Consider the following 27,999-nt stretch of genomic DNA (forward strand, 5'->3'; position numbering starts at 1 on the left):
ACCTAGTCGGCTATGCGCCTCTGAAATATTGTTTTAGGCTGATGGGCCTCTTCTGGTAATCCTCACCTCCTCCATTTTGGAATTTGCCTCTCCTCTTTGGGCTGCCACCCACCACACAATCTCATTGGGAATTATGCTTACCACGCTGCTAACTTGAAAGCCATCATTAGAAGAAGATTGACTTGGCCATTTGTCAGGAATGTTTAGCTCTTAGCTAAATGCTAGATGCTAATGCAGAAACAAGAGGAGGCACTGGCAGCCATACAAAAGTGTAATTAACCTCACAGAAACACCAGTTGTCTGTTTGCCCTTGTCCTAACCTGTTCAGTCCGGCCCCTTAAGCTTCAGTCGTGTATAGGAAGATGCCTCGTTCATTTTATTTCCTGTGTCGACAAGGGGCCTCACTTCCGAGAACCTTTGTAGTAATCCTAATAGACTCTGTTTATGGAGTGTTGCTACTGTGGGGAGCGCTACTCAAAGCGCACTACAGTGAAAACATTTAGTTGTGAAGTAAACATCGCACAGTTCCAGTCAAACAGAAAAGAAAGAACAACAGACCGAGGTGTGGCATTTTAAGATCTCAGCTCTGTGCGCCTTCAGACGACAACGACTCCCCAGGAACGGTGAGCAGGTGGGGGCTGTTGTGCCTGTCACCATGGATACCACATACTCATCACCTCCCCATATTATGTTTATAACACACATCCTATGATGCAATAGTAGGAAGGCCCCCTCCCCAAACGCCCAAACACTTGCTCCCTCTGCCTCCGTGCCAATGAAGAAAAAAACACACACGTGTTACCAGAGTGTTCTGCAACTGGTATGGCATACGCCTACACATCCATAATGTATAATCTGTCCAACGTAACTGCTTCCATAATTGGCTTTAAACTGTTAATGGAAAGATGGTACCGTCCTGTGTTTGTCTTTGAATGAAGCAGGCATACCAAACATCTACACAGGCCAAGCACTGGGGAACGCGGCTCCATGTTTGTGTAGTCTTGAGAGGGCAGAATCGGCATCAGGTGGTCAGAAGATCACCTGACTAATACAATAGCAGCACTAATACCAGAGGATCTGTATGATTGTCTGCTTGTTTGAGCATTTGGGTTAGTCTTTCTTTCTCTTTGTCTTTTCTTTCTTTCTTTCTTTCTTTCTTTCTTTCTTTCTTTCTCTCTCTCCCTCTTTCTCCCTCTCTCCCTCCCTACCTCTCTCTCTCTCTCTCTCCCTCTCTTTCTCTCCCTCTCTCTCTCTCTCTCCCTCCCTCCCTCTCTCTCTCTCCCTCCCTCTCTCTCTCTCTCTCTCTCTCTCTCCCTCTCTCCCTCCTTCCCTCCCTCCCTCCCTCCCTCCCTTCCTGCTGTCATTCTCTCTGAGCCGGATGGCCACTACTGGCCCTCTGCCCAGCCCTGCTTCTGTGTCTGCCTCCCTTTCAAATGAATGCAATTCCAAACAATCAGATGTTTGGCCCGCGCCGGACACAGTGCTGCCTTTCTCCCTGGGCCGGCGAGTCAGGCCATGTCTGCCCCCATCAAACGCCCGCTCATATTTCCCCGAGTCAACAGACAAAGCCCAGCCATAATGGCCGGACCCGGGAGATGCTGAATGTGCGCCATTGTGCCCCCGTAATCATTCCACTCCGTTTCTAGTTTCTCTGCCGGAGCACGCTCGGTGCCAGGACTGCTTTCAGGGCCACCTGATGGAAAAGCGGGTTTGAGAGTCTCTCTCTCTCTTTCTCTCTCTCTCTCTCTCTCTCTCTCACTCTCGTGTTCTTCATACCCTTGGGGAGGGGAATTTAGTGGAGTTTTTTTCTTTTTATGTCTGCAGAGAGAGAAATAATTCGTCTGTTTCACTGGCTGACATTTTCAAGTGCTGTTTCAGTGGGGATTTGGGAATGTGCTCATTTCTAATCTGCTTTAACACATATGACCACACACACACACACACACACACACACACACACACACACACACACATACCCTCCACTATAATCCAGTCTTGATATTTTACGAAGAGATGACTTGGTGTTTGGATTAGGGGTGGAAATTGCAGAGTAACTCACAAATCAATACTGTCATCATACTTTATACTAGCCTAGAAATCTAGACGCGCCCCTAGTGGCAGCAAATTACATTTGATGCCAGGGCTAGTCTAGCAACTCTCCGTTGGCTTGTGAGCTTCAGAAATCGAAACTTATTCAGGCCAATGAAATCGTGTATAGAGTCGTTAGGTGGGCTTAACATAATGATTGATGGCAGAGTTGCAACGGTTTGGCTTGAATTCCCTGCTACTTGAAAACAAATCAGATGGATGTTGCTGCTGGCGAACAGTGTGACACGAGTTAAGCTTTTATTAAGTTGGCAAACGTTTGAACTAGCCAACTAGCTCCGCTGGTTGGAAACGCATGGGACTCATAGCGCTGCCGCTGTCCTATTGCGTGCAGAGGGAATTTGAAAGACAACTGATTATCCCTCCCCTCGGACTGAGCACTGCGAACGGTGAGTGCCCAGACCCTACATTTTAATGTGGGTCTGGCTCGCCAGGCTAACTTTATACATGATAATGATAATATCACAATTCAGTGATTCTGAAGAAGAAAAGGCAAAAAACTGGAATTCTGTATTTATTCACTGCGTCTGTATTTATTCACTGAGGGATTTGAAACAGTGTACAAAGGGCATAACGTTTTAGCTTAGTCCCTCTTAAACATAAAACATATTTTCTAAAATGAACATAAATAAAGGCACGGGATATAAATAAATTAAAGTGCATATTTCAGTGTTTCCAGATGCGTTTGAATTTGTATGTGTTTGCATGAAGAAGTGACTCTGGTAAGGTAAATTGGTGGATGAGTCAATTTAGAATATGAACCTTACAATATGTTATAATATGTTATAAAATATATAATTATTTGGTGGCAGTACAGTATTGATAGAATATTGCAAAAAGAAGTTATATGATGTATTGCCATATCAAAATGTTACCAACCATAGCTTGGATGCTGATGTAGACAAGCCAATGTGTACGTGAGTGCCTGTGAGTTTGAATATGACATATTATCATACCAGTTTGATTTTATTTTTATTATTATGTAATCCGACTGTGTATCTGCATAATAACTCATGTCTGTGTGTGTGTGTGTGTATGGGACCCCTGTGGCAGAGAACGGAGATTCATTTACTACCACTGACACCCCCACCCCCCTCCTACCTTGACCTGGTGACCTCAAGTGATGACTTTAATCAATAGCCAGTAGCCAAGCCTTCTCAGAGACCGCCTGTTTAGATGTTGAGAGGGGGAGCAAATGGTAAAGTGAGAGAGAGAGAGCACATTGGTGAGAGAAAGCAATGGAAGGGGAGATGGAAAAGGATATAAAGAGAGGGGGGAAGGGATTGACTTTTTTATTTTTTTAAAGATGTGGTCAGTCAAGTGCCAGGGGAAAATCTTTTCTCTTTTGTCTGTTTAAAGCTTGATTGATTATCACTTGAAGCCAAGGCATGGCTCTGTCCTACACACACACACACACACACACACACATGCTGCTCATACACACGCATACTCACACACACTCACACACACGCCATACACACACACACACACACAAGCCACGCACACACACACACATGCACGCACACACACACACACACATACACACACTACACAAAGCTATGTCGTGACCGCACTGTTCAGCAGAATAGCCGTGCTGTTTCAATGAGGCGCCCCCCATGCATGTCCAGTGACGGCATGGTGGGCTGGCTTACTGGTGGAAGTGGCTGGGGTTTGGACTATGCATCATTGGTCTTAACTTAGTGTCTGTGTGTGTGTGTGTGTGTGTGTGTGTGTGTGTGTGTGTGTGTGTGTGTGTGTGTGTGTGTGTGTGTGTGTGTGTGTTACCCGCCATCTGCCAGACCCTCTTTGGTGTGAAGAGTGTGTGATCCGCCCGTGAGAAGTGTGTTGTGGCCTGCCTGTCGGTTGGTTGGTCGGTCGGTCGGTTGGCCAGAAAACTCAGCAGAAGAAGTGGCTGGTCAGCTATGTGAATACAGAGATCATATTTGGGCTGGATGACCGTCATACCTCCGTTAAATGTCCAAACATTTTTACTACCCACTTCACTTCTTTATAGTCACATGTTCAGAGTTCTTACGTAGAGATCACTCACAAATCAGCTTTCTTCCTCTTCACAAATACTGAATTCAACATGAATTTGTTATTTGCCTCATTTCCTGACCTTGACACACACACACACACACACACACACACACACACACACCTGGCCAAATACAACAGGCCCATGATGAAAAAGGATGCACCCCTGACACCCAGTTCAGGTTTTAGCCTCAGGACAGAGAGAAGAGACAGAAATGTCGAGATGTGTGTGTGTGTGCGCGCGCATGTGTGTGTACGTACGTGTTGGTACGAGTTTGGGATATGTGATGTGGTGGTCTCGTTACTTTGGCGAGAAAGGCCTTGAGGTTGGCTGTAAAGTCCCAGCACCCTGAGAGATTTAACTGCATACCAAAGATGGGATGACCTGGCGTGCAGGTTAAAGCAGCAGTAAGCAGTTTTGGTGCCAAACGAGCACGCTAACTAGGTAAAAGCCAACAGACTTGCCTTGCAAATCCCAACAGCCACACAGCTGGCACTGATGAAGGCTAGTGAGAGACTTGAGGAGGGGAGGTGGCACTGATGAAGAGTGAGACTTGAGGAGGGGAGGTGGCACTGATGAAGGCTAGTGAGAGACTTGAGGAGGGGAGGTGGCACTGATGAAGGCTGAGACTTGAGGAGGGGAGGTGGCACTGATGAAGTGAGAGACTTGAGGAGGGTAGGTGGCACTGATCAAGGTTGAGACTTGAGGAGGGGAGGTGGCACTGATGAAGTGAGAGACTTGAAGAGGGGAGGTGGCACTGATGAAGTGAGAGACTTAAGGAGGGGAGGTGACACTGATGAAGGCTAGTGAGAGACTTGAGGAGGGGAGGTGGCACTGATGAAGAGTGAGACTTGAGGAGGGGAGGTGGCACTGATGAAGAGTGAGACTTGAGGAGGGGAGGTGGAACTGATGAAGAGTGAGAGACTTGAGGAGGGGAGGTGAGAAAGTAGGAAAGAGGGAGAGACAGAATGGCAGAACAACAAAAGGCATTACAGAAATATCGAAGTTCTGCTCGCCAAGTCTTTCTCCCACAAGTACCAGCTGGCTATTAGCCTGACCTTGTTTATGCACGCACGCCCACACACGTCACACTTAAATAAAGCCGGTTCACGTCTGGATTTGTGTGAGACATGAACAGAGAATCATACGGAGCTGATTTGTCTGGATTTTGGTTGTTTATTTCAAGATCTGTCATAGCCAGACGATTCTTATTAGAGGGGAACCCTTTTTTGGTTCCTCGCCGCTCAGGCCGCCACAACAAGGAGAAACCAGCACCCTCCCACAGCTTTGCGTTGCTGATGTCATTTCCTGTGGTGATGGCGCCTTTGACTTGGATGAGGCCTCTGATCTCTGCATGCCAAGCTTATTTATACAGTCTATGATGCCAAAAGAGACGGCTTGTTTACTATATGTATGGAAAGGGAACAGGGACAATTCATTCAGGAAAACAATGTCTGCTGTTCAACACTGCCACTGTTCAGGCATTGATGGAAGGCCTGCACATAGTTTGGATGCAGTTTGAGTTTTGATACATTCTTGTCTGTGTTTTCTCTTCCATCAAGACACTAGAGGAATTGGACTGTCTATAGAGACTGATACACATCCCCACTGGAACTGTAAAACACTCTTCTCACAGCATTGAAACATCTGTTTCTCTGCAATAAACTCTGGAACGGGGAGAAAAGGATAACAAGCTTGTGTCAGCACTTTGCAACATCAGCTGGGACCCAAGCGTAACTGTCGTGCTAAACATGACTCCATCTTAGATATGACTCCCGTCTGACACTCATCTCTAAGCACAAGTGTGACTCCATAGCAAATGAACTCATCTCTCATGTGACTTCTCTCGTCTCTCGCATGACTTCATCTGAACCCCCCCCCAATGACTGCATCTGAAACTTGAGCAGCCATGATGGTTGAAATGTGATTTGATTTCAGACCCTCCACATGCCTCGGTGGTGATGATGATGCTTGTGTGGGTGACATGGAGGCTTTATACAGGATGCAGATGTAGAGGTCACACAATAAGAATCTGTTCTTGGTTTGATACTTCTGCCTTCCTCTCACCCCCCTGCTTTCCCCTTGTCACTATTGCATTCTTTCTTTCTTGGACTTCCATTTGGTTCTTGCATATTGTCTTTGTTGTTGCCTTGTTGTTGTCTCTCCTGCCCTATTCTATCTGCGCTTTCTCTCCGTGCTTTCCTTCCTGCTGTGTGCTCCCCCCCGGTCGCTTGGTGCAGTGGACATCCTGTGGGCCGTCCTGGCTGAATAATTTATAGTCCATCGGTCCTTTACCCATCTTTACATCAGATTGGGTGATGCCCACCACCGCTGTTGCACAAACAGCCCCAGTCCTGCCCTGGCCAGCCCGCTCGGCTGCTCTGCTCTGCTCTGCCCTGGCCAGCCCGCTCGGCTGCTCTGCTCTGCTGTGCTCACCTCGCTGTTCCAATGCACGTTCTTATTTTAGATTCTATATTTATCTCTACCCCATCTTTTAATATATCTGCCTCTCTTCTCTAAGAGATATCCTTTCTCTATCTCTTTTCTCTCTTTCTCTGTCTCTCGTTCTCCTTCATTTTACCTCACCCCTCTCTCTCTCTCTCTCTCTCTCTCTCTCTCTGTGGTGTAAGGGTCATGCTAATGTTCTATACTGTGTCCATGTAACATGGTGTGTTGTACATATGGCCTGTTTATTTCCAGCTCACTCTTTATCCCTGTAGACCTGCCTCCTTCCTGTGACACTTGCCTGATGGAGAAGCTATGCTAGTGGCTAACGCAGACAGGAGCAGTCCCTCTGCTCGGCAGTAACAGGGATGTGTGTGTGTGTGTGTGTGTGTGTGTGTGTGTGTGTGTGTGTGTGTGTGTGCTGCAGAGGGAAGAGGTCTGAAAATAGCTCGCACTTGACTCAAAGTTCTGGTTTGAAGTGGCCCCAGTGCTTACACACATCCGCATAAGAGCCCAGCAGGGCCGAAGAGATGAACACGCTGTTGTTTCAGAGAGGAAAAGAAGAAGAGGAGGAAGAGGAGGAAGAGGTGAAGGAGATAAACAGGGAGAGGGAGAGAGAGTAGTGGGGGGGGGGGGGGTACTGACATTCATCCCTGATGCCTTGTGCACATTAGCGGGAGTGAGCTGGAGTTTTGTGAGCGAGTGACACTCCACTCAGTGGTTCTGTTATGAGTCCAAATGGCATAATGGGTTGCCATGTCAAAATGATATCCTGTTTGGATGAAATGCCTTCTTTATCCGAGCGAAGGGAAGATTGCCTCTGCTGAGTCTACTGCCAAAGGAGGGACGGGGAGAGATTGATGAGCCTTAAGGAACCACTCTGTCTTCTGACAGCATGTACATTAGGGCCAGGAACTAAACACAACTTTAGCTGCTGCTGCTCTATCTGCCATGAGGTGGCTGTCCATAATGTCTGCAGTGAAGATTCAGATTGAACATACAGAGAGAGTTGCTGTGTGTGTGTGTGTGTGTGTGTGTGAGACATGTATACTCCCTGTGTTCTCTGAGTGTTCTTCGTTCCCTAATGAATTCTACCAGAACTGTACAGATAGGTACACAAACATATGTACACACACATATACACACACACACACACAGTTCCCCCTGTCTTTCTCTCTTTCTCTTTCAGTGTCTTGTTATCAGCTGGAGAGACTGATTATTTTTAGTGCTATTCTCAATGACTTGTAATGATTTTCTTGAAATAAAGGGTTTTAAAATGCCAAAGATCTGTCTCTCTTTTTAAATAGTGAAAGTCAGTCTCTCTCTCTCTCTCTCTCTCTCTCTAGGTCTTGTTTTGTCTTGTCTGGTCACAGCTATGCTGAGATGTTATTTAAACCTTGGATTAGTGAGCAGGAGTCATGGCAGCATTGTGTATTTTGTTTGTTGAGGAAGGCCAGGAGAATGTCCCCAGGGGACAGGCGCTGGGGACAGGAGAGGGAGTGGCTCTCGGATGCTTCCACTATAATTACCTGTGGAGGCCCAGGGAGATCAGGGAAGAACCGCGGGACTCTGCGTGAGAGAGCAGATCTTTCTTTCTCTCTCACTCACTCACTCTCTCATTCCCTCTCTGTGTGTCTCATAATGCCCCCCCCCACACCCCACACACACACACACATTCAGGTCTGCATCCTGAGATTTTCCATCTGTACACCTACCATCTCAAGTCACAGGATATGACTTCTGAGCAAGGAGGCACTGGGAAAGAAAGAATGGGAGTAGAGATGGGGGGAAAGAGACAGAGAGAGAGAGAGACAGAGAGAGAGAGAGAGAGAGAGACAGAGAGAGAGAGACAGACCTAAGGCCCGAGGGAGAGGAGTGGAGGGAGAAATGAGAAGGAGGGAGGGGAAGGAATGGCGATGGGGTTCTGACTGACTGACAGTGCAGTGGATGGAGGGGGTTTTGTAGCGTCTTATGGCGGTCACTAGCAGAGTGCTGCTAACGTGCTAACTCTGGTCATCTACGCTCTCAGACACTGGGCTCTGTCTCTCTCTCTGCGAGGGTCATCTGTGGCTCTGGGTGGTACGCTGGTTTGGAGGACGCCAGCTGTCCACTCTCCCCAGAGGCACGGTCCCATGATGAATCTCTAAATTCCATTTGCAAGATGTGGTGTGTGTGTGTGTGTGTGTGTGTGTGTGTGTGTGTGTGTGTGTGTGTGTGTGTGTGTGTGTGTGTGTGTGTGTGTGTGTGTGTGTGTGTGTGTGTGTGTGTGTGTGTGTGTGTGTGTGTGTGTGTGTGTGTGTGTGTGTGTGTGTGTGTGTGTGTGGTTCAGCCCATGCTACATACCCTTACTGGTCGAATCACACATGCACCAGAAAAAAAAACTACAAGAGATTTGCCCTTCAGAGCAGTAGTTTGACATTCTTCGCTTTTATAAAAGTTGAAAGCTAGAAAGTTTTATAGACCTTGCCTGGTGCGTTGGATCACCTTAATCCAAAATGTGAGTGTGTGTGTGAGTGAGTGAGTGTGTGTGTGTGATGTGAGTCCAGCTGTGCTTGCTCTGTGTGGCTGGACCCATCTGTTCCCAGAGATAAGAACTTCTTGCTGGGCCTTTTCTCTCCACGTCAACCTGCTTTGCCCACTATTGCCTTGTCCATGCACATCCCTTTGGGACGCCTTCGGCCCATCTCCACGGCACTGAGAATGAGCTCTGTGTTCTCTCGCTCTCTCTCTCTCTCTCTCTCTCTCTCTCTCTCTCTCTCTCTCTCTCTCTCTCTCTCTCTCTCTCTCTCTCTCTCTCTCTCTCTCTCTCTGTATGTGCCTCTATGTGTGTGTGTGTGTGTGTGTTTGTGTGCGTGTGTCATGTGAGGATATCCTTTGTTTGTCAGTGCATAGATGAGGGTGAGGATAATGGAGGTTTGTGACAGTCCGAGCTGCTTTCTACAAAGATGTTGATTTGAAGCAGTAAGCCAAGAGGCACAATGGAAGAATCCTGTGTTAACTAAGGAACAGCATGGTATGAAAGTGATGGTAAGATACACTTGTGTGTATGTGTGTGTGTGTGTGTGTGTGTGTGTGAGGTCTTTATGCACACAGTTTGCATATGTGCCCCAGAAAACTATTGTCTGTTGAGACGGGATATGAACATGAGCAGACTTGATGATGTTTGCGTGCTTGTGTGTGTGTGTGTGTGTGTGTGTGTGTGTGTGTGTGTGTGTGTGTGTGTGTGTGTCTTGCCTGCTGTTAACCACCATGTGTTAACAGTCCAGTGGTGAGGGCCTACGGGTACCTCTGCAGACCATGCAAAACATGGAAAACTTCAGCAGCCACCCAGGCAGTGCAGTGCACTTGTTTGACACACTCATTTGAAACGGTTTCCTGGGAACTTAATGTGATTTATTAGCCTGTAGCCCCCAAAGGCGCTCCTCCCAACCAAACCTGCCGTTTGCCGTCTGTCAACACTTTGCCCTCACATGTATGTTTGTTCAAGATGGTGAATGCAGTTAATTACGTGCACACACACTAAGAACAAATGAATTGAAGATGAAAGCCCACTAAAGAAGACCAAATAATAATAGATGATTAAGGTGAAAAATGGAATTAGCTTTTTGTTGACATTCTTTCGGTAAGTGAAGGTGCTAAAGGGTTCTTGTCCTCTTGTCTGTTGGCGAGTCGTCCAGCACAAATGCCTAGGCAGCCTTATCCAGTAATATGACACCACATCACCACCTCCCAGCCAGGCTCCTTTTGCTGACTCCGGGCCAGAGGTGGCCCTAATCGGGGCCTTACCTGAGCCAGATCTGGCTGCCTCTTGGAGATTCCTGAAACTAAATTGAACCAGGAGGCTGCGGCCGACGTCCAGTCCTTTAAGGTGGCGTACAGGAAGATTTAGTCTGAGCAAATTACTACAGTAGATACCCAAAGCGTGGGGCTAGTTTGTTGCATTTCACATCTAAGATTTCGTGTGATACTGTATAATGATGAGACCATGTGGATCCAGCGCCGGTTTGTGTATTTTTCAGTGCAGGATGTGCTGTCTTTATGTGCTGTTATTCTCTCTGCACTGCGGCATGTGGCCGCTCTCTCTGGCGCGGGGCGTCTCTTGTTGCATCAGGAGGTGAGAGGGGGGAGCACGGGGAGGGCTCCAGATGGGTCCCTCTGAAACCAGCCAGCCCCTCATTTGAAGCTGCCTGATGACCTGTCATTTTATGCCGTGAACACACACACGCACGCATGCACACACACACACACACACACACACACACAGAATATGCCATTTTAGATGTGCTGTTCAGAGGCTGCCTCTTCTCCACCTGCTGCTTATAAGTGTGAAATGACACTGGCTGATATCAGCTGGGCCACTGTGAATGCACACCACCCCTCCCCTCCCCAGGCAGAGACAGAGACACACACACACACACACACACACACACACACGCACGATCATTCTCAGGGAACAAACAATGAATCAACAAGTAGGCAGTCCGTTGCTGGGGATGCATGGTTGTTGTAGTTCCCAGTTGGATGGGGCCTGGCTGTGTGCAGGGCAGCATCTCCTCCAGCGCTCCCACAGCCTCTCCTCATCCAGAGCCACTGGGGGCAGAAGGGCTCCTGCCTGGGGTTGTTGAGCAGCCTGAATCGCATTAGTGACTCAAGCCTCTCTGGCATGGTTATCCCCCCACCCTCCCAAGCCTGTCTGTATGAGGAATTACTGCCCATGTTTATGAAGATAAAATGTGTAATATAAAGCCTTTAATATGTGGCATTTGTCATATTTATTGAGAGCGGATGGCCCCAGTGGTGGTCATTTTGCCTGTTCAGTTTCCACGGGAGAAGCGATTTGGGGCTCGACCTCATCTGGTTAACGAACTCTAAGGGCAGTGGCATGTTCTGTTGCTGTGCATGCTGCCTTAACATCGCCCCAATAGATGGTTGCTTGGGAGACGGCTTGGGTGGTTGCCATAGCGGCTATGGCAACCATCTCCCAAGCAACCATCATGGCATAGCCACAGCAGGGCTGAGGGGTGGAGTTGGGTATCTGAATAGGGAAACTGTCTGTTCAATAGATAAAACGTGAATCCGGACATTCATGGTAGTTCTTTTCTTGTCACAGACTAGGACTAAACTTGTCTGTGTGTATGTGTTTATGTCTGTGTCTGTGTTGTAACTATGAGTCTCAGGTGTTTTTGACTGCAGTCTCACCTGTCATCATATGTGTGCAGGTGGTTGCTTTGTTTACTGATGTCAGTGCCTATAGGGTATTGATGACACAGGTAGTCTTTTCCTACCATACATTGTGTTAACGTGTTTGTATTGGAAGGCTTTTCAGGGCACAGCGTTGTCATGCAGGTGTATGTGTGCACCTGTCTATATTCTCTCTTTGTGTGTGTGTGTGTGTGTGTGTGCGATGGGGTGGAGTACAGGAGTCTGTACAGGTGTGGGTTTGTTGGCAGGACAAATGTGTGTGTGTCTTGTGTCTGTGTATGTGTGTCTTTGAAGACTGTGGGTGGTCCAAAAAGCACTGGGACTCCCCCCACAACCCTGACCACCACCACCACCACCACCACCACCACCACCACCAGCAGCAGCATCAGAGGCTTTGAAACCCTTTCAAAAAGCTGCTCCCTCACTCTCCAGTCCAGACTCCCTTGCCTCCAGCACCCCCCCCCCCCCCCCCACGGGCCACATTAGTAGTGCTCTTCAGTAGAACACCTCTCTGATTGCTTAGAACACAGCACTTCCTCCCCTCTGCTTAGAACACAGCACTTCCTCCCCTCTGCTTAGAACACAGCACTTCCTCCCCTCTGCTTAGAACACAGCACTTCCTCCCCTCTGCCTAGAACACAGCACTTCCTCCGCTCTGCCTAGAACACAGCACTTCCTCCCCTCTGGTGATGGGCGTTCAAGGGTGCCGGGCGCCCAACAGGGTGGAGCTGGGGGCTGGGAGGTGGAGAATCATTAAGGGCGGTAATGGACTGTGCCATGTTTATCAGTCGTCGTGGGAAGGGAAGCCCCATTCCGCATCTCCTCTCCTCAGTAAATTAAACATGGAAGTCTGGTCCAGTCTGGAGGGGGGGATTCCAGCCCTAGGCCAGCCCCTGGGTCCGAAGGTTCAGCCGCCACTCACACACCCGCTGGGGCAATTTAGCGTTGCTGTTGGGATGGTGTGTGACATGACATGATGGGACATGTCCCGACAAGCCGGCTCTCCCACCTGCCTGCGGCCAGGCTTTTCAGAGAGGAGTGGGAACACCGCAGTTTGGTATGGGATGAAATTAGAGCTTCAGCCCCTCTGTTCCCTACCCCCACCTCCACACACACACACACACATCCCACCAACGCTGGAATTCCCAAACAAAAGAACAAAGTCAGCAGAGAGACAGCAGAGTGAGAGGCTGGGTCATTTGGTGTTGTGTTGATTTCAGATATACACTGGGGAGGTGTTAAATTCCTTGTGCTGTAGGTAGGGGAATTACCACAGTGGCCAGTCAACAACCCCAAGCCCTTTTAACATTACACAACATGACACAGGATGCAACGACCATACACAATTGGCTAGTGGCCATCTCAAACGCGCCGCATAGTGGCCATCTCAAACGCGCCGCATAGTGGCCATCTCAAACGCGCCGCACGTTGTGCCCAGTGTCGGTAATGACCCTTCCTCCTAGGGCCACGGGCACTACCAGTAGCCTGAGTGCCCAGCCAACGCAACAACAAAAAAATCACCAACAAAGCAACCCGCATCACCAGCAGAACAGTTTTCATGAGCATTTCACTGGGGTTCTCAGGCAGGCACCTTCCTTCATATGGCCCACAACACCTCCTGAAGACCTGGAGACCAGAGAGGATGATCTGACGTTGGATGATTGACATGTTCACTATAGTGTATATCTGGACACCATAGAGCAAAGGTGTTTTGACATCATGTGAAAACAGTGCCTTCTTCACATTCACACACGAGAGGTTAACTAGAGGGATGATGGGCGGAGGTTCAAATGCTCATACGGTGCTCAAATGAAGAGAAAGGGGAGAGGATAGCGGTGAGGGATAACGGCCGCCGAGGTGTCCCGTTATACGGAATTAATAGATGAGGCGGAGGTTCCTCTGCCAAGTCCATTAATTCCGTATAACGGGACACCTCGAAGACTGTTATCCCGCTTATCACACAGTTGCCACTATAGACAATAGTCATGCTTTTGTAGCATACAAAGGAACCAAGCGGTTTAGTTTCAAAATAAGTCGACTTGTTCAGTTTGTTGTACTACTTTCTTGGTCCTGACAGTGATAATGGTGGGCAGTTAGGTTGTTTACAGTTTATTCCATTGTTGCTTAACCTGCTTCCAGGCTCAACCGTTGTTTACCACTCAATGAGCATTGATATAGAACAGTGATTAAACTTTTTTTACCAGATCTACTTCATACGTGACCTGTTATTCAGAATTAATACCCACCAGCCTATCAGAAAACAGTATTTCTCCTCACTGGGTGATAAATAAAGATAGTAGCATGCCATGTGAGATGTCCATTTAGCTCTCCCAACATGTGTCCTGGCAATGAATCAGATGTGTTGGATGTTTCAGTGGGTTAGGATTAGATTGGTTAAGGAAGGCTAACCCTGGGACAAGTTCAACTTTGCTCACAGCGCGTCTCTATGTCTTTGCCAGTAAATCACTCGGCTTCCTTACTCTTGAGTCCCTCTCTGTCTATATGTGTCACTCTCACTGTCTCCTTCAGTGTTTCTGGTCCCCTCCCTACTTCTCTCTCTCTATCTATCTCTCTATCTCTCTCTTTCTCTCTCTGTCTGTCTCTCTCTCTTCTAAGCAGGAATATTAACACTGCAGCTGAATAAACATCATCTTCTCCACTCTGTGCTTATTTCTCCCACGTCTCGCGGTTTCTATGGCTCCCCCGTCTTTATTTGGGTTGGACGGCTCTGATGGGCCTCCTGGGCCACCGTAGTTATGCGGCATGATTGATGCTGTGCACACACACATCTGCCCCATCCGTCGCCCCGCAGAATGTCCTGTCGGGAGAAGCGTCTCCATGACGGGCACGCCGCTGGAATGGCCAGCTCTTGATTGGGGTCGACGAATGTGTGAAGGTCTCGTCAAGCGTTCCACTTTTTTTCCCCTTGCTTTTCTTTCACTCTTCTTTCACGTAATTGGCGTTTCAATTCACCGGAGAATGTTTCTCCAGGGCTAGGTGCACTGCTTAGCGTGAGGCGCTTCATTTGTAAAGGTGCTGACTCAAAGGCCTTAAGGAGCCTGTCTCATTAATCATAAACAGTTTTACTGCTTACTGTCAAAGTAATGACCAAAGTAATAGCAGACACACACACACACACACACACACGTGCACACAATGACCTGTGTTGGTTAGCACAAGGAGAGGAAGGAACTGCGGCTTTTTAGGTCAGTATTCTAGCTCTCAGTCTGATACACACACACACACACCAGGATACAAACTTCCTCAGGACTGTGTTTTTTTTCCGTAAGACGTAAACATGCACACATGCACACAGAGACATGAACACAACAGGAAGTGTCAGGATAGCACTGAACAGAGCAAGCCTCTGTAGCCTTGAGTGTGTTTGATGTCAGTAAGCAAACAAAGGCAAATAGCTGCATAACCCCCCCCCCACACACACACACACCCTACCGAGCAGGCTGCCTGTGGCTGACCTGATCTCTAACCTACAGGAAACATAGAATTCCCAGCATGCAGCATGGATAGCTCTAGCGTGTTAAGATCTGAAGAGGAAAACAATACAAGGGCCCAGTAACATTCATGTGCATAGAGGTGTCAAACACTTAGGGGTTTATCTATTTGGTTTATCTATTTGGAACAACTCTTAAAGGTGTTACTTGTAATTGTGAGGATTTCTTGTGGAGTCTTTGAGAAAAGGAGGAAAGCCCTTTGCATCTCAAATGTGATATTTTATGTTCATGTGATTCCTGTGTTCACTCTAGCTTCGTCTAAAACAGTTTGTTTAGACCGCAGTCGTGTGTGTTTGCTTTATGTCTGATTCATCAGTAGTGTATTACACACTGGTGTCTCAGCGGAGTCTGCAGGTTTCCATAGCCTGTCTGATGATGGGGCCCTACTATCAGGCAGAGTTTAGGGTTGGCTAATTGCCTCCAATGCTTGGCTAGGCATCACACACACACACACACACACACACACACACACACAGACACACAGACACAGGATGCTCTCTGGATTCCCATAGCTTCTCAGGCAGGCATCAGATGCTTCGGCAGGGCCTCAATTCAGCCTGTGTCCCAGCGTGACTGATGTCAAACATGGGGCATGGAAAACACAGTACACACACACACACACGCGCGCATGCCTTTGGTTCTGTTTACTTTGGAGAACACCCGACACCCTTATCATGTCCAGGTCTTGGCAAAAAGTCCTGCCAACACACCACCATGCTTGATGACTGTGAAATGACAGAACAGCTGAAGCTTTCAGATGCACAAACCTGAAAACATTTGGTTGCCGTGAGCTTATTTACCTGCTGAGTTATCTGCACATATCCACCCCTTCTCTACCTGCTGTTTTGAAAAGAAATTGTAGGCTAAAGTGACATCACTTCAAACACCAGGGTTCCATCAGCGATGTGTGTTTTCCATGATGGGGTATGATGTCATCGAGCCAGAGTGCGTTCCTCGAGAGTTCGGCATGGGCTCGCGTGCCAAATGAAATGCCAAGTCATTGCGTAACTATGGATGATGTCAGCCTTGGAAGTGGAGTCCTTGAGGACTAGGATCACCGTGTAAAACAAGCATCGGAGTGTCAGGCTGTTTAGTCATTTCCTGTTGGGACAAGCCATTCCTCTTAAGCAATCCAGACCCCAGCATTACCTGATAACCATTACACACCACATCAACTTCACGAGTGATATCATTCCAGCATTAAGTTGTTCTGACTCAAAGAAATATATTTATAGTATATCATCAAAAGGTATTCAGTTAGTCATAGCACTTAGACTAAGTGGCGGAGCTCATGGATAAGACGTATGGAAGCCTAAAATTAGAGTTGGAAGGTCTCTGTATTTGTGCACCTTGGCTGAGCACACAGTAAGGGATTAGCACTGAAACTCTTTAACAATTGCATGTGTGGTAACAGACTAATGAGTGCTTTCTTCTGGCGGACATGACCACGTGTTTGTGACCACTGAAAGCCTCTCCCCGATACCTGTGAGGTCACGTCAGGATGTTGTGCAGACCACAGGGGTCGGTCTGGTTGTCCTGAGGTCACAGCTTTTGTGCAGTACTCTGCTGTTGGGAGCGCCCATTTTCATGCCCTCATACGTAGTGTAAACACACACACACACACACACACACACACACAGACTCTCACATGGTCTCATGTGTAGCACGTACACACGTGTACACCCATGGTCAGGAAAGGGGGGTAATTGAAGGCCACACACACTGCACACATCCCACACACATTCTGCATTCACGTACAGAGCCACCCCTCTGGGCTCTCAGAAGTAGGGGATGATTTGAAGACCCTCAGGCCATCTGACAGAAGAAGGAACAACCCAAAATCAATCACGACACAGCCACATACATGCATGCTCTCACACACACACATGCTCACACACATGCTCACACACATGCTCACACACATGCTCACACATGCTCACACACACATGCACACACAGAGAGATACATGTTCCACACAGACACGTGTCCATGCACATATTCATAGACCCTCACAGATTGGTCCTACTCTCAAGAGCACCATCGTAAGACCACCAGTGTAAGTGCACCAGTGTGGACGGCCTCTCAAGAGCACCAGTGTAAAAGCACCAGTGTAAGTGCACCAGTGTAAGTGCACCAGTGCAAGAGCACCAGTGTAAGTGCACCAGTGCAAGAGCACCAGTGTAAGTGCACCAGTGCAAGAGCACCAGTGTAAGTGCACCAGTGCAAGAGCACCAGTGTAAGTGCACCAGTGTAAGTGCACCAGTGCAAGAGCACCAGTGTAAGTGCACCAGTGCAAGAGCACCAGTGTAAGTGCACCAGTGTAAGAGCACCAGTGTAAAAGCACCAGGGTAAGTGCACCAGTGCAAGAGCACCAGTGTAAGTGCACCAGTGCAAGAGCACCAGTGTAAGAGCACCAGTGTAAGTGCACCAGTGTAAGAGCACCAGTGTGGACGGCCTCTAAGACACCTATGAAGAGCTGAGGGGATGGGAGGATGGGAGAGAGAGATGGATGGTGTGGGGGAAAAGAGAAGGAGATAGAGAGGGATGAGGGGTGGGGAGAAAATGAAAGGGAGAGAGGTATAGAGGGTGCTGGGGAAAGGAGAGAGAGGGATGAGGGGTGGGGAGAAAATGAAAGGGAGAGAGGTATAGAGGGTGCTGGGGAAAGGAGAGAGAGAGAGAGAGGGATGAGGGGTGGGGAGAAAATGAAAGGGAGAGAGGTATAGAGGGTGCTGGGGAAAGGAGAGAGAGAGAGAGAGAGGGATGCAGAGTGGAAGAGGGATGGAAGCAGGAAATGAAATCCCTCGGGAAGGGTACCAAACTGGCAACTTGTTGCCCTGGCAACTGACATGAGGTTGTGTTTAATTTGTGCCTGTATGGGTGAGGATAATATGTTGTTTTTTTAAGGAGCCCTTAAGCTAAAGTAGAAAGATGATGGGAACCCTGCTGAATCTTGTTGAGGTTTGCGTAAAGGCTGAATTCTCTTCAAAATAATGCTAGCCTAACTTGCTAAATAGCACTGACTCATCAGCCTTTACTGTTCTTTGAATTGAGATTGAGTCTATGCACTAGACTTTGTAGATATTTTAGTAACCTGAAAAGTTGTTGTTTCAATTCCCGGCTTCCACCGTTGTTCCCTTGAGCAAGGCACTTAACCCAGAGTTGCTCCGGGGATAGTGGCCCTAGTTATATAATTGCCATATGTAAGTCTCTTTGGTTTAAAAGCGCCTGCTAAATTAATAAATCTAAATTTAAATGTGAGATGGCCTTTATGGATCTGTGTTACAGTTGGTTCCAGGATCCACTTGGGCTTCAGCTGTTGTTTGTCCAGGTTCACAGTTTTACTTCATACAGTAGATACTGTCAGTTAAAAAATACATAGTTCTGCAGGCAATCGAGGCAAAAGAAGATAAGTTCTGTGTGTTTCTGGATAACAGGATTTGGATTATAGTGCCAAACTTTCCCTTTGTTTAACACTTCTAGTGAAATGTTCTACTTACTTGGAAGAGCTTCTGTGTCTTCCTAAACAAAACATGTGATCAGGGCGGGTATCCTCCAGGACTCCAGGGGAACCCTCCATCAAGAAGACGTCAGGGTACAGCCTCAGGAAATAAGTGTTCTACCTCCTCCCCCTCTGGCTTACCCATAAAGTTCTGTTTAGAAGTTGTGCTTTGAAAAGTTAAAACTTAGTCTATCAGTTGTTGTCAAAAGTTGAATAAAAGTGAAGAGGGACTATAGATTTCTGTGTGTGTGTGTGTGCTTGTGTGTGTGTTTATGTGTCTGTGTGAAGAGTGAGCGATACACCCCAGATGGCGTCTGATGAAAGAGGAGCTTACATTCTTTAGCCAGAACCACAGAGGAGTGATTACAAAGCTCATGAAGAGAGCTCAAAAGGGCCAGAGGGGGGGAGAGTCGTTAGCCCAGCCCAGCGCCGCCCAGTGCTGTGCTATAAAAAGGAAGCTGGAGAGATTGCTATCCCAATTCGCTTCGAGTGTTTTTGTTTACTCATCTCTGTCAGGTGGCCAAACACCCTCTGTCAGTTTCTGTGTTTCTTTCTCACACAACACAAGGACGGGAGCAGGCTTCAGGCTTTTTCTTTTCTCAGCGTTGGACCGAACTTATGACTGAGGAACTAAAAACAAGAAAAAGGCCACACTTTGGTCTACAGATTTTTTTTCCTCCCCAGTTTCAGTCTTGCTGTCTCTTTCTCTCTCTCTCTCTCTCTCACTCACACACACACACACACACACACACACACACACACACACACACACACACACACACACATTGTGCCATCTTGACTTGTGCCCTTGGAACAGAAGGTTACAGACATTTCAACCCTCCTCATCCTGACTGGGCACTTTCTCACACACTAAATGACACTCAGTCAAAGGGGACAAGAGCTCTGCCACCCCAACCATTTTGTGCTCTGCTGGCGACAGGACCTTGGGCCAAAAGGACTTCTCTTTTCTCTCTCTCTCTTTCTTTCTCTCTCTTTCTCTTTCTCTCTCTCTCTCTCTCTCTCTCTTTCTCTCTCTCTCTTTCTCTCTCTCTCTTTCTCTCTCTCTCTCTCCCCCACTCGTGGTGTTCAAAGGGCTCTGCTGGAAGATGCCCAGTTAAGAACAAAAGGGGCTTTGCTTCATGCTCAGATGCTGCTCTGATGACCACCAAATGGACTCGGGTGGGGGCTGTGTCCCATAACATTGTCCAAGTCTCCACAGCTGAGTTCTCGGGACGGTCTTGGCCCTTGATGTCTGCTTTGCGGCCTGCTCTTTGAGTTGATCATCACCAGCCAAGTCCTGATTCAGGAGCTAGATGGGTTGTAATTGTTATGCCAGGGTCATATTTTGGAAATGCTACCTGATAAGTTTGACTCTTCTGAACACAAGTCACTAAACTGGAAGTGTGACACTAGTGCAATGGTGATGGAGGATAATAATCTGTCTTCTAACCCATAATATCTTTTTCACGTGTCCCTGCTTCCTAAAAAAATATTAGTAGTTGTTTTTGCAGCAATTCAGAGAAAATAGCAATAAAATGTGTCAAATATCTGAATGCAAAAGGCCTAGCGCAACGCTCCGATATGGTTAAACAAGTTTTCTCTTTAAAGTGGCGCCGTTTCAGTGCTGTTGGTTTATGGTAGTATGTATGTGCCAAAGGTTATCTAAGCAAAATGGTATGTTGAGTTACATTACTTGGAATAAAAGGACAAAAACATGTGATGCATAAATACAAATCTCTGAAATTCAGATGACACAAAATCTGATTTTGTCTAGGTCAAAAGTGAAACCTTCGGTTTCCTTGGGAAAGTATACAATTTCAGATCAGCCAAACTCTGTGTCTGTAGCACGGCAGACAAAATAAATCAAAATAGCTTAATAACTAATGTTTCCTGGGACCCTTGTCATGGTTGGCTTTTTTAAGAGGCTCAGTTTGGGCCTCCACCAACAGACTGAAGCCCAGGTGCTCTCATCCGTCCCCCGTTTGAAGTGGATCACACAAGGCCTTTGATCATTGTCACACACACACACATACACACACACATACACACACAGGGAGAAAGAGACACACACACAGGACTCGGTGCCCCACACAGATGTTTACCATACAGATGACCTCACGGGTGGAGGAATGTTCTTTGTAATCAGAGATGTGCTCAGGAGTGAGTGTGTGTGTGAGTGTGTGTGTGTGTGTGGTGTGTGTGTGTGTGTGTGTGTGTGTGTTTGTGTGTGCATGTTAATTTCATGTGCGTGATTGTGTGCAAACGTGTGAATTAAAATGAAAAAAGTCCTTCCTCTAGTCCTTCCGTCTCTCTGTAGCCTAAATAGTGTACTGAATGACAAGGCATGATTGAAGGAAGGTTTACAGCTCTCTCTCTCTTTCTCTCTCTTCTTCTCTCTCTCTTTCTCTCTTTTCTTTTCTCTCTCTTTTCTTCTCTCTTTCTTTTCTCTCTTTTCTTCTCTCTCTCTCTATGTCTTTTCTTCTCTGTCTCTCTCTTTTCTTCTCTCTCTCTCTCCCTGTCTCTCTCTCTCTCTCTTTCCGTGCATGTGAGTGTTCACACTTCTCTTTTCCTTGATAGGAAGCTTAGATCAGTAGCTCTACCTAAGCGCACGGTGTGCACAAACAACGATTCTCAGCCAGGCAGTGGATTTTCTTTTGCAGTGTGCGCGGTGGAGACTTCTCCAAATGGATATTTCTCCATCAAAGAGAGGCTCTCTGAACTAAAGAGAAAAGAAAAAAAACAAGTAGAAATCTGTAGAGGAAAATATTGAGCGCGTCTGTCTGACTTTGAAAGATATGAACTTCTTCAACCTGAGTAAACTGACGAGAGAGAGAGCGAGTGAGAGAGAGGGGAAAAAAACAGACAAACAGTTCTGGAAAATGTGCTCAAGCATTGATGCTTTCTCTTACCTACTCTTCAGTTAAATAACTGAAATATTGCTCAGTCTTAGATGGTCAGTGTAAGGCCGCTCAACTGACCCCTGTGCTTATTGATTAGTGACTGAATAAAGTTGAGATGCACGGTGACTACCACTCTCGCGTGCTCTTGCTGTGCTTTTGGCTCTTTTTAACCGCACACAGCCCCCTCAGTCTAGCTGGTGTTGCTATTCAGATACTCAGTATAGATGACAGGTGTTTGGGAGCGGAGTCTTGTTTTATCCCTGCATCACTATTTTAATTATGTACCTGTCCTTGGTGCAACTTCAAAGCTGTTTGAGTTTTTTTAATGATTTCTTTCCCATTAGATGAGAAAAGTTTGATTTTCTTGACAGAACTGTAGGTTATTCTAGTCTCGTAGTGTCAGACATCCTTTTTTTTAAAATAAAGATGCATCCATTTTATTTTGGAGTGTCACCTCTCACTGCAATGAAACACATGGAAATGCATGTCAACAAGTGTAAGTGGAGAAGAGTGGATGATAGGCCTGAGCTGACCTCTGACCCCTCCATCACCACCTCACCTCATGCACAGCCCTGCCTGGGTGTTGAGGCACATCTGTACGCTTGGATGTTAAAAACCGTACAAAGTCCACCACAGTCAGTGATCGAGTGGTAGCTTCCTACGTCTGGCCATTCCGAGTCATGTGGTTTTCATGTGTTTGCCTGCAGTGTTGCTTTGATCAGCCTGAGAGCTCACAGTGGGACGAGTGGCGGAGATGACCTATAACCTGCGCGTCCCCACTTTGCCTCGCACATGTGTGTGGTGCCCTGCGTAGTCTCTCAAGGAGCTGATTGGCTGAAAAGGAAAAACATCTGACCACAGACTGGGGTCCTTTGGCCAAACTTTAATCAGAAATCAGTTTTGGTCCAAAAGGTTTGCATTTCGCTCTAATTGTAGGGTCTGCTTCTTGTGTGGTTTTGCCTGAGGCATGCGATATGCCTAAAGCCCTTTGGTCAAAGTGCTCCCTGAAAATAGTTGCTTCTGGGTGGGTTTTTATTTTTGGTCAGGCACAGTGCAGACACCTGTCTGCCAAATGCTCTCATCTGCAGCACGTCATCTTGACCAGCTGGATCCTTTTATTACGTGCTTCCTCTCCTCTTTATCTTGATTCCTCCTCTTCTTCAGTCTCTCTTTTGCAATCCTGTGATTCCACCTCACAGACAAAGCTTTTTCAAAAGTAGCAGGCTTTAAAAAAGTAGCAGGCTACTTTAAGCCTGCAGACTGCAAAAGCACAGCCTGGCCAAGGATTTTTTAATCTCCTCTGTTCCCCCGGTGGTCCATTCATCAGGCTGCAGGAACATTTAATGCTGATTAGCGTGGTCTGCCAGAGTCATTTCTGTAGTACATTTTGGGGGGGGGGCTGGAGATGGGGGGGGGGGGGGGCTGGAGATGGGGGGTGGTGCTGGCCTTGAGAACTGACAGACAGCAGTGGACAGTGATGTGAGGAGGTGTGTGTGTGTGTGTGTGTGTGTGTGTGTGTGTGTGTGCGTGTGTGTGCAGCTGCTCTAATTGAATCAGCACTCTGCTGTCCTGGCAGTGATTGACTGGCCCTGCGGATGAATATTGAAAGAAGTCGGCCGGAGCCAGAGGAGGGGGCGGGGAGGGGGACCATCGAGCTCAGATGGCCATGTCTGAACAGTTCTGCCATGTCTGACCAGTACTGCCATGTCTGACCAGTGCTGCGCAGAATTCAGGTTTCATGTGATTGTTTGTTTGTTTGTTTGATTGACTGACTTGTTGTTTTTTAGTCCAAGTGCAGTGCATTTTTGCTGAGTTGTACAGTCATCATCTGAGAATGTGTCATGGGGGCTTTTGTCAATCATCGTAGGAGGACAGATGTTTGGAGGAGGGTTGAAGCACGTCATTCTTCTGAACAGCGCCTCATGTCGTATAGATCACATATGCTTCACAGTATGGATTCATTCAGAGTTCAGGAAAGGTATTGATAATGCAGTAGAGTAGACGAATGCCCAGATACTAGCGGACTGTACTAGTGTGGGTCTTGATCCAGGTACAGAAGCCTCTGGGGGACATGTAGACCCTGCTGAGCTGGACAGCAGAACTGCCCCATCCCATTTAGATCAGCTGAACTGATCAGCAGAGCTGCCCCATCCCATTTAGATCAGCTGAACTGATCAGCAGAGCTGCCCCATCCCATTTAGATCAGCTGAACTGATCAGCAGAGCTGCCCCATCCCATTTAGATCAGCTGAACTGATCAGCAGAGCTGCCCCATCCCATTTAGATCAGCTGAACTGGACAGCAGAGCTGCCCCATCCCATTTAGATCAGCTGAACTGATCAGCAGAGCTGCCCCATCCCATTTAGATCAGCTGAACTGATCAGCAGAGCTGCCTCATCCCATTTAGATCAGCTGAACTGATCAGCAGAGCTGCCCCATCCCATTTAGATCAGCTGAACTGATCAGCAGAGCTGCCCCATCCCATTTAGATCAGCTGAACTGATCAGCAGAGCTGCCCCATCCCATTTAGATCAGCTGAACTGATCAGCAGAGCTGCCCCATCCCATTTAGATCAGCTGAACTGGACAGCAGAGCTGCCCCATCCCATTTAGATCAGCTGAACTGATCAGCAGAGCTGCCCCATCCCATTTAGATCAGCTGAACTGATCAGCAGAGCTGCCCCATCCCATTTAGATCAGCTGAACTGATCAGCAGAGCTGCCCCATCCCATTTAGATCAGCTGAACTGATCAGCAGAGCTGCCCCATCCCATTTAGATCAGCTGAACTGATCAGCAGAGCTGCCCCATCCCATTTAGATCAGCTGAACTGATCAGCAGAGCTGCCCCATCCCATTTAGATCAGCTGAACTTGGCGAATTGATCTGAAAATGAGGTCATTCTTTTTGTGAGGGGCACCATGAAAATGATGAATAAATCAATAAATCAATAAATAACTTCACACATGCAGTTACCCTCGGTGTGGGGGGGGGGGGGGGGGAGGGGGTATTGATTTTCCTGTAGTGTTTTACAACTTCATTTTTCACTGGCCCTGCGTATTTTTTATGCATCCATCTGTAAGGTCTCGGAGGACAGCAGCATGTGCTAAGTGAGTGGACGCAGACGCAGACGTGTGTAAATCTCTCCTTGGTGGCACCACCGGCTGGCCCCAGGCCTGCGGCTACTACGTTTTTATGAGCCGAGGCCATTATACACTGCAGCCCAATCAGAGATGAATCCATACCAGATTAGGCTTTAATCTGATCCACAGTCAGTCAGTCAGTCTGGTCGGTCTCTGTCCAAGTTATGGCCACAGGCCTCCACATCCTTTCTCTCATAAATGGGTTCTTGGGGTCCACTGCAGTCCAGAAACCTCTGGAGGTTTCAAACATTTTTTTTTGTTGTTGCATTTTTGGGCTTAGTGAATGGCCCCTTGTCTGAAGTCTCATATTTCTGGGCTGGAGTTGTGTGATTAAACTGGAGGCATCTTGGGAGAAGGTTGATCAGATCTGGTGTCTCCAGCGGTTTTCCCAGGACTGCGTCAGGTTCAGCTGGGAGTACGACAGCCGCACTTGGCTCATGATTAGAATCGGTTTGTTTTTGAAATGGAAACAGGGAATATTTCAGCATGGAAGACTGAAAGAAGACACTGTGCTCACCCATTCAAATTTCTACCCCACGGCCCACACACACACACACACACACACACACACACACACACACACACACACACCGCACACACACATACATATACACACACACACACACTGTACGTGTCTGTGTTATATATGTAACAAAGGGAAGAGAGATGTCACATCGTGTGTGTGTGTGTGTGTGTGTGTGTGTTTTGTATATATAACACAGGGTAGAGATGTCATTGATGTCATTACACTGCATGTATAGAGCTGCTCCCTTGGCTTTGAAGCTCGACTCCTAGCTCACGTGGCTGAGCCATCTGGAGATGCTACAGTTAGAACACTTCCACACACACACACACACACACACACACACACACACACACACACACACACACACAGAGGTGCGCTCTGTGTGGATGTTCATGAGCAGCACTGAGGTGCGTGTAAAGAAATAAAACTTTAATGAAGCCCTGTGGTGAGAGAGAGGAGAAGAGCGGTAGAGAGTGAGAGAGAGGAGAGGTGTAGAGAGAGAGAGAGAGAGAGAGAGAGAGAGAGAGGAGAGAGAGAGAGAGAGAAGAGGAGGGGAGGAGACTCACCTTGAGAAAAGCTCAGCCACCTGGGGTGAGATGGAATGAGGTTAGATGAGGCAGTATGGAGAGGTGTGTGTGTGTGTGTGTGTGTGTGTGTGTGTGTGTGTGTGTGTGTGTGTGTGTGTCTGAAGACGAGAGAAAAAGAGTGTATTGCCAGGCATGTGACTTAGACGTGAGCTTGTCACACGACAACCCATCATGGCATATTAAATCCCTCTCTCTCTCTCTCCTCTCTCTCTCTCTCTCTCTCTCTCTCTCTCTCTCTCTCTCTCTCTCTCTCATTTCTGGTTGCCACTCTCTAACACTACCCAGTCTTCATGAGGCCCCACTGAGCTCCATCAGTCTCAGCCCCACAGAGAGAGTGTGTTCTGGCCGCCGGTGTGCCATCACCCAGCCGCAGCTCTGTGTCTGTGCCGTAACTTATGATGCCCGTGCGGCGCAGTGGCATCTGGTGGTTCCTTCCCTCCCCACCCCCACCCCCACCCCCACACCTCCACTGGCATCATGCATTGCACAGTGGCTTTTGGGTAGCCCTTGACTGTCCAGTGGCTTTTGGGTAGCCCTTGACTGTCCAGTGGCTTTTGGGTAGCCCTTGACTGTCCAGTGGCTTTTGGGTAGCCCTTGATTGTCCAGTGGATTTTGGGTAGCCCTTGACTGTCCAGTGGCTTTTGGGTAGCCCTTGACTGTCCAGTGGCTTTTGGTTAGCCCTTGATTGTCCAGTGGATTTTGGGTAGCCCTTGACTGTCCAGTTTTGTTTTTGTTTATCCTGGAGCTGGCCCGTTATCTGGGTGTGTCAGATTCGTTATATAAAAATACAAATTATACAGTTGTATACATTTTGTTATACGTGTTATAACTTTTGCTTAGAAGATAAGATAAAAGTAAATGTTTTGTGTGGATTGATGCCTGCTGTTGTACTTGTCATGATGTTGGGGGAACACTAATGAAGGCTGTCATTACCACACCCTACATATAGTGTGTAGTAAAGCAAGCTTCAGTGACTTCAGTGTGGATCACTTTGAGGCCAATCAGTGCTAACCAAATTAAAGCCGGCCGTACTTGCGCTGCAGTGGTCCACCTGAAAGTGCTTTTGTGTGTGTGTGTGTGTGGGGGGGGGGGGGGTCATGGGGACCCCCTATGGGAGCGCGGTGGTTTGGGAAGGGCGGCTGCGATGCTCTCTCTCATGTGGTGTGGTAAGAGACGATGATGAGATGATGGCTCTTGAGTCTGGGGCCCTTCCATGTCTTTACCATATGTGAGGCAGCGGCCTCTCCTGCCGTAGCGTAGCGTAGGGTACTCATTACGCCGTGATTATGATTACAGTGACCCATGTGCCCACCGCACCACTCTGATTTGTATGATGGAGATGGAGCTTGTGGTTGGACTACAGAGTCCTTAAAGGCTCTTCAGCCTCTGCGGCATAGACATACTTACACACACACACACACACACACTTATGCCCTGCAAATCTACACACACACACACACACACACACACACACACTCTTATGCCCTGCAAATCTACGCACACACATACAGCAAATCTACATGAGCACACACACACACACACACACACACACACACACACACACACACACACTCTCACTCACTCACACCCTATAAATGTACGTACACAGCCTGAAATATGAATTTGTGTTTCTCATTCAGTACACCATATAGGCAGTAGGAGAGGCATATGGCTTATGATGATATTGTTTATACTTTGTGTCATCTTACTAGTGGGTTGTGTGGTGTCATGGGCCATAGGCTACCTCTATGTTAATTACAAAAATAAATGACATACAATGCAGTTAATGATTAGTAGATAGATTATTATTAGAGAACTTAGATGATTAGAATTATAGAATCATACTAGCATGCTAAATAGTGTCTGTTGGTGATATATAAAGTACAGTACAGATACAGAAAGTAGCAAACAGCTGCGTGCTGTGGCTTCTGTTTTAATTGAACAGACTCAAATGTGGTTGGGTGGAAGACTAATGGAGTGGAACTGAGCTGGGTTGCCCTGTGTGTGTGCAGAGATCCGGGCCCAGCTGGTGGAGCAGCAGAAATG

The 27,999-nt window shown here is 47.5% G+C and overlaps 1 protein-coding gene across 1 annotated transcript in view; it reads left to right on the forward strand.

Annotated features, from left to right (window-relative positions):
- The window catches only part of srgap1a (SLIT-ROBO Rho GTPase activating protein 1a), a 116,615-nt gene that overhangs the window by 9,155 nt on the left and 79,461 nt on the right, over positions 1-27,999 (forward strand). Inside the window, exon 2 of the mRNA XM_076299220.1 lies at positions 27,966-27,999. This exon is cut by the window's right edge and continues 162 nt beyond it. Coding sequence (XP_076155335.1) covers positions 27,966-27,999 — 34 coding nt within the window. The remainder of the gene's footprint in view (positions 1-27,965) is intronic.

The sequence above is a fragment of the Alosa pseudoharengus genome, unplaced genomic scaffold (assembly GCF_046254945.1).
Source record: "Alosa pseudoharengus isolate Yale_2024_CS ecotype anadromous, Long Island Sound unplaced genomic scaffold, YU_APseudo_1.1 YU_APseudo_1.1_scf_10, whole genome shotgun sequence".
NCBI classification, from domain to species: Eukaryota; Metazoa; Chordata; class Actinopteri; order Clupeiformes; family Clupeidae; genus Alosa; species Alosa pseudoharengus.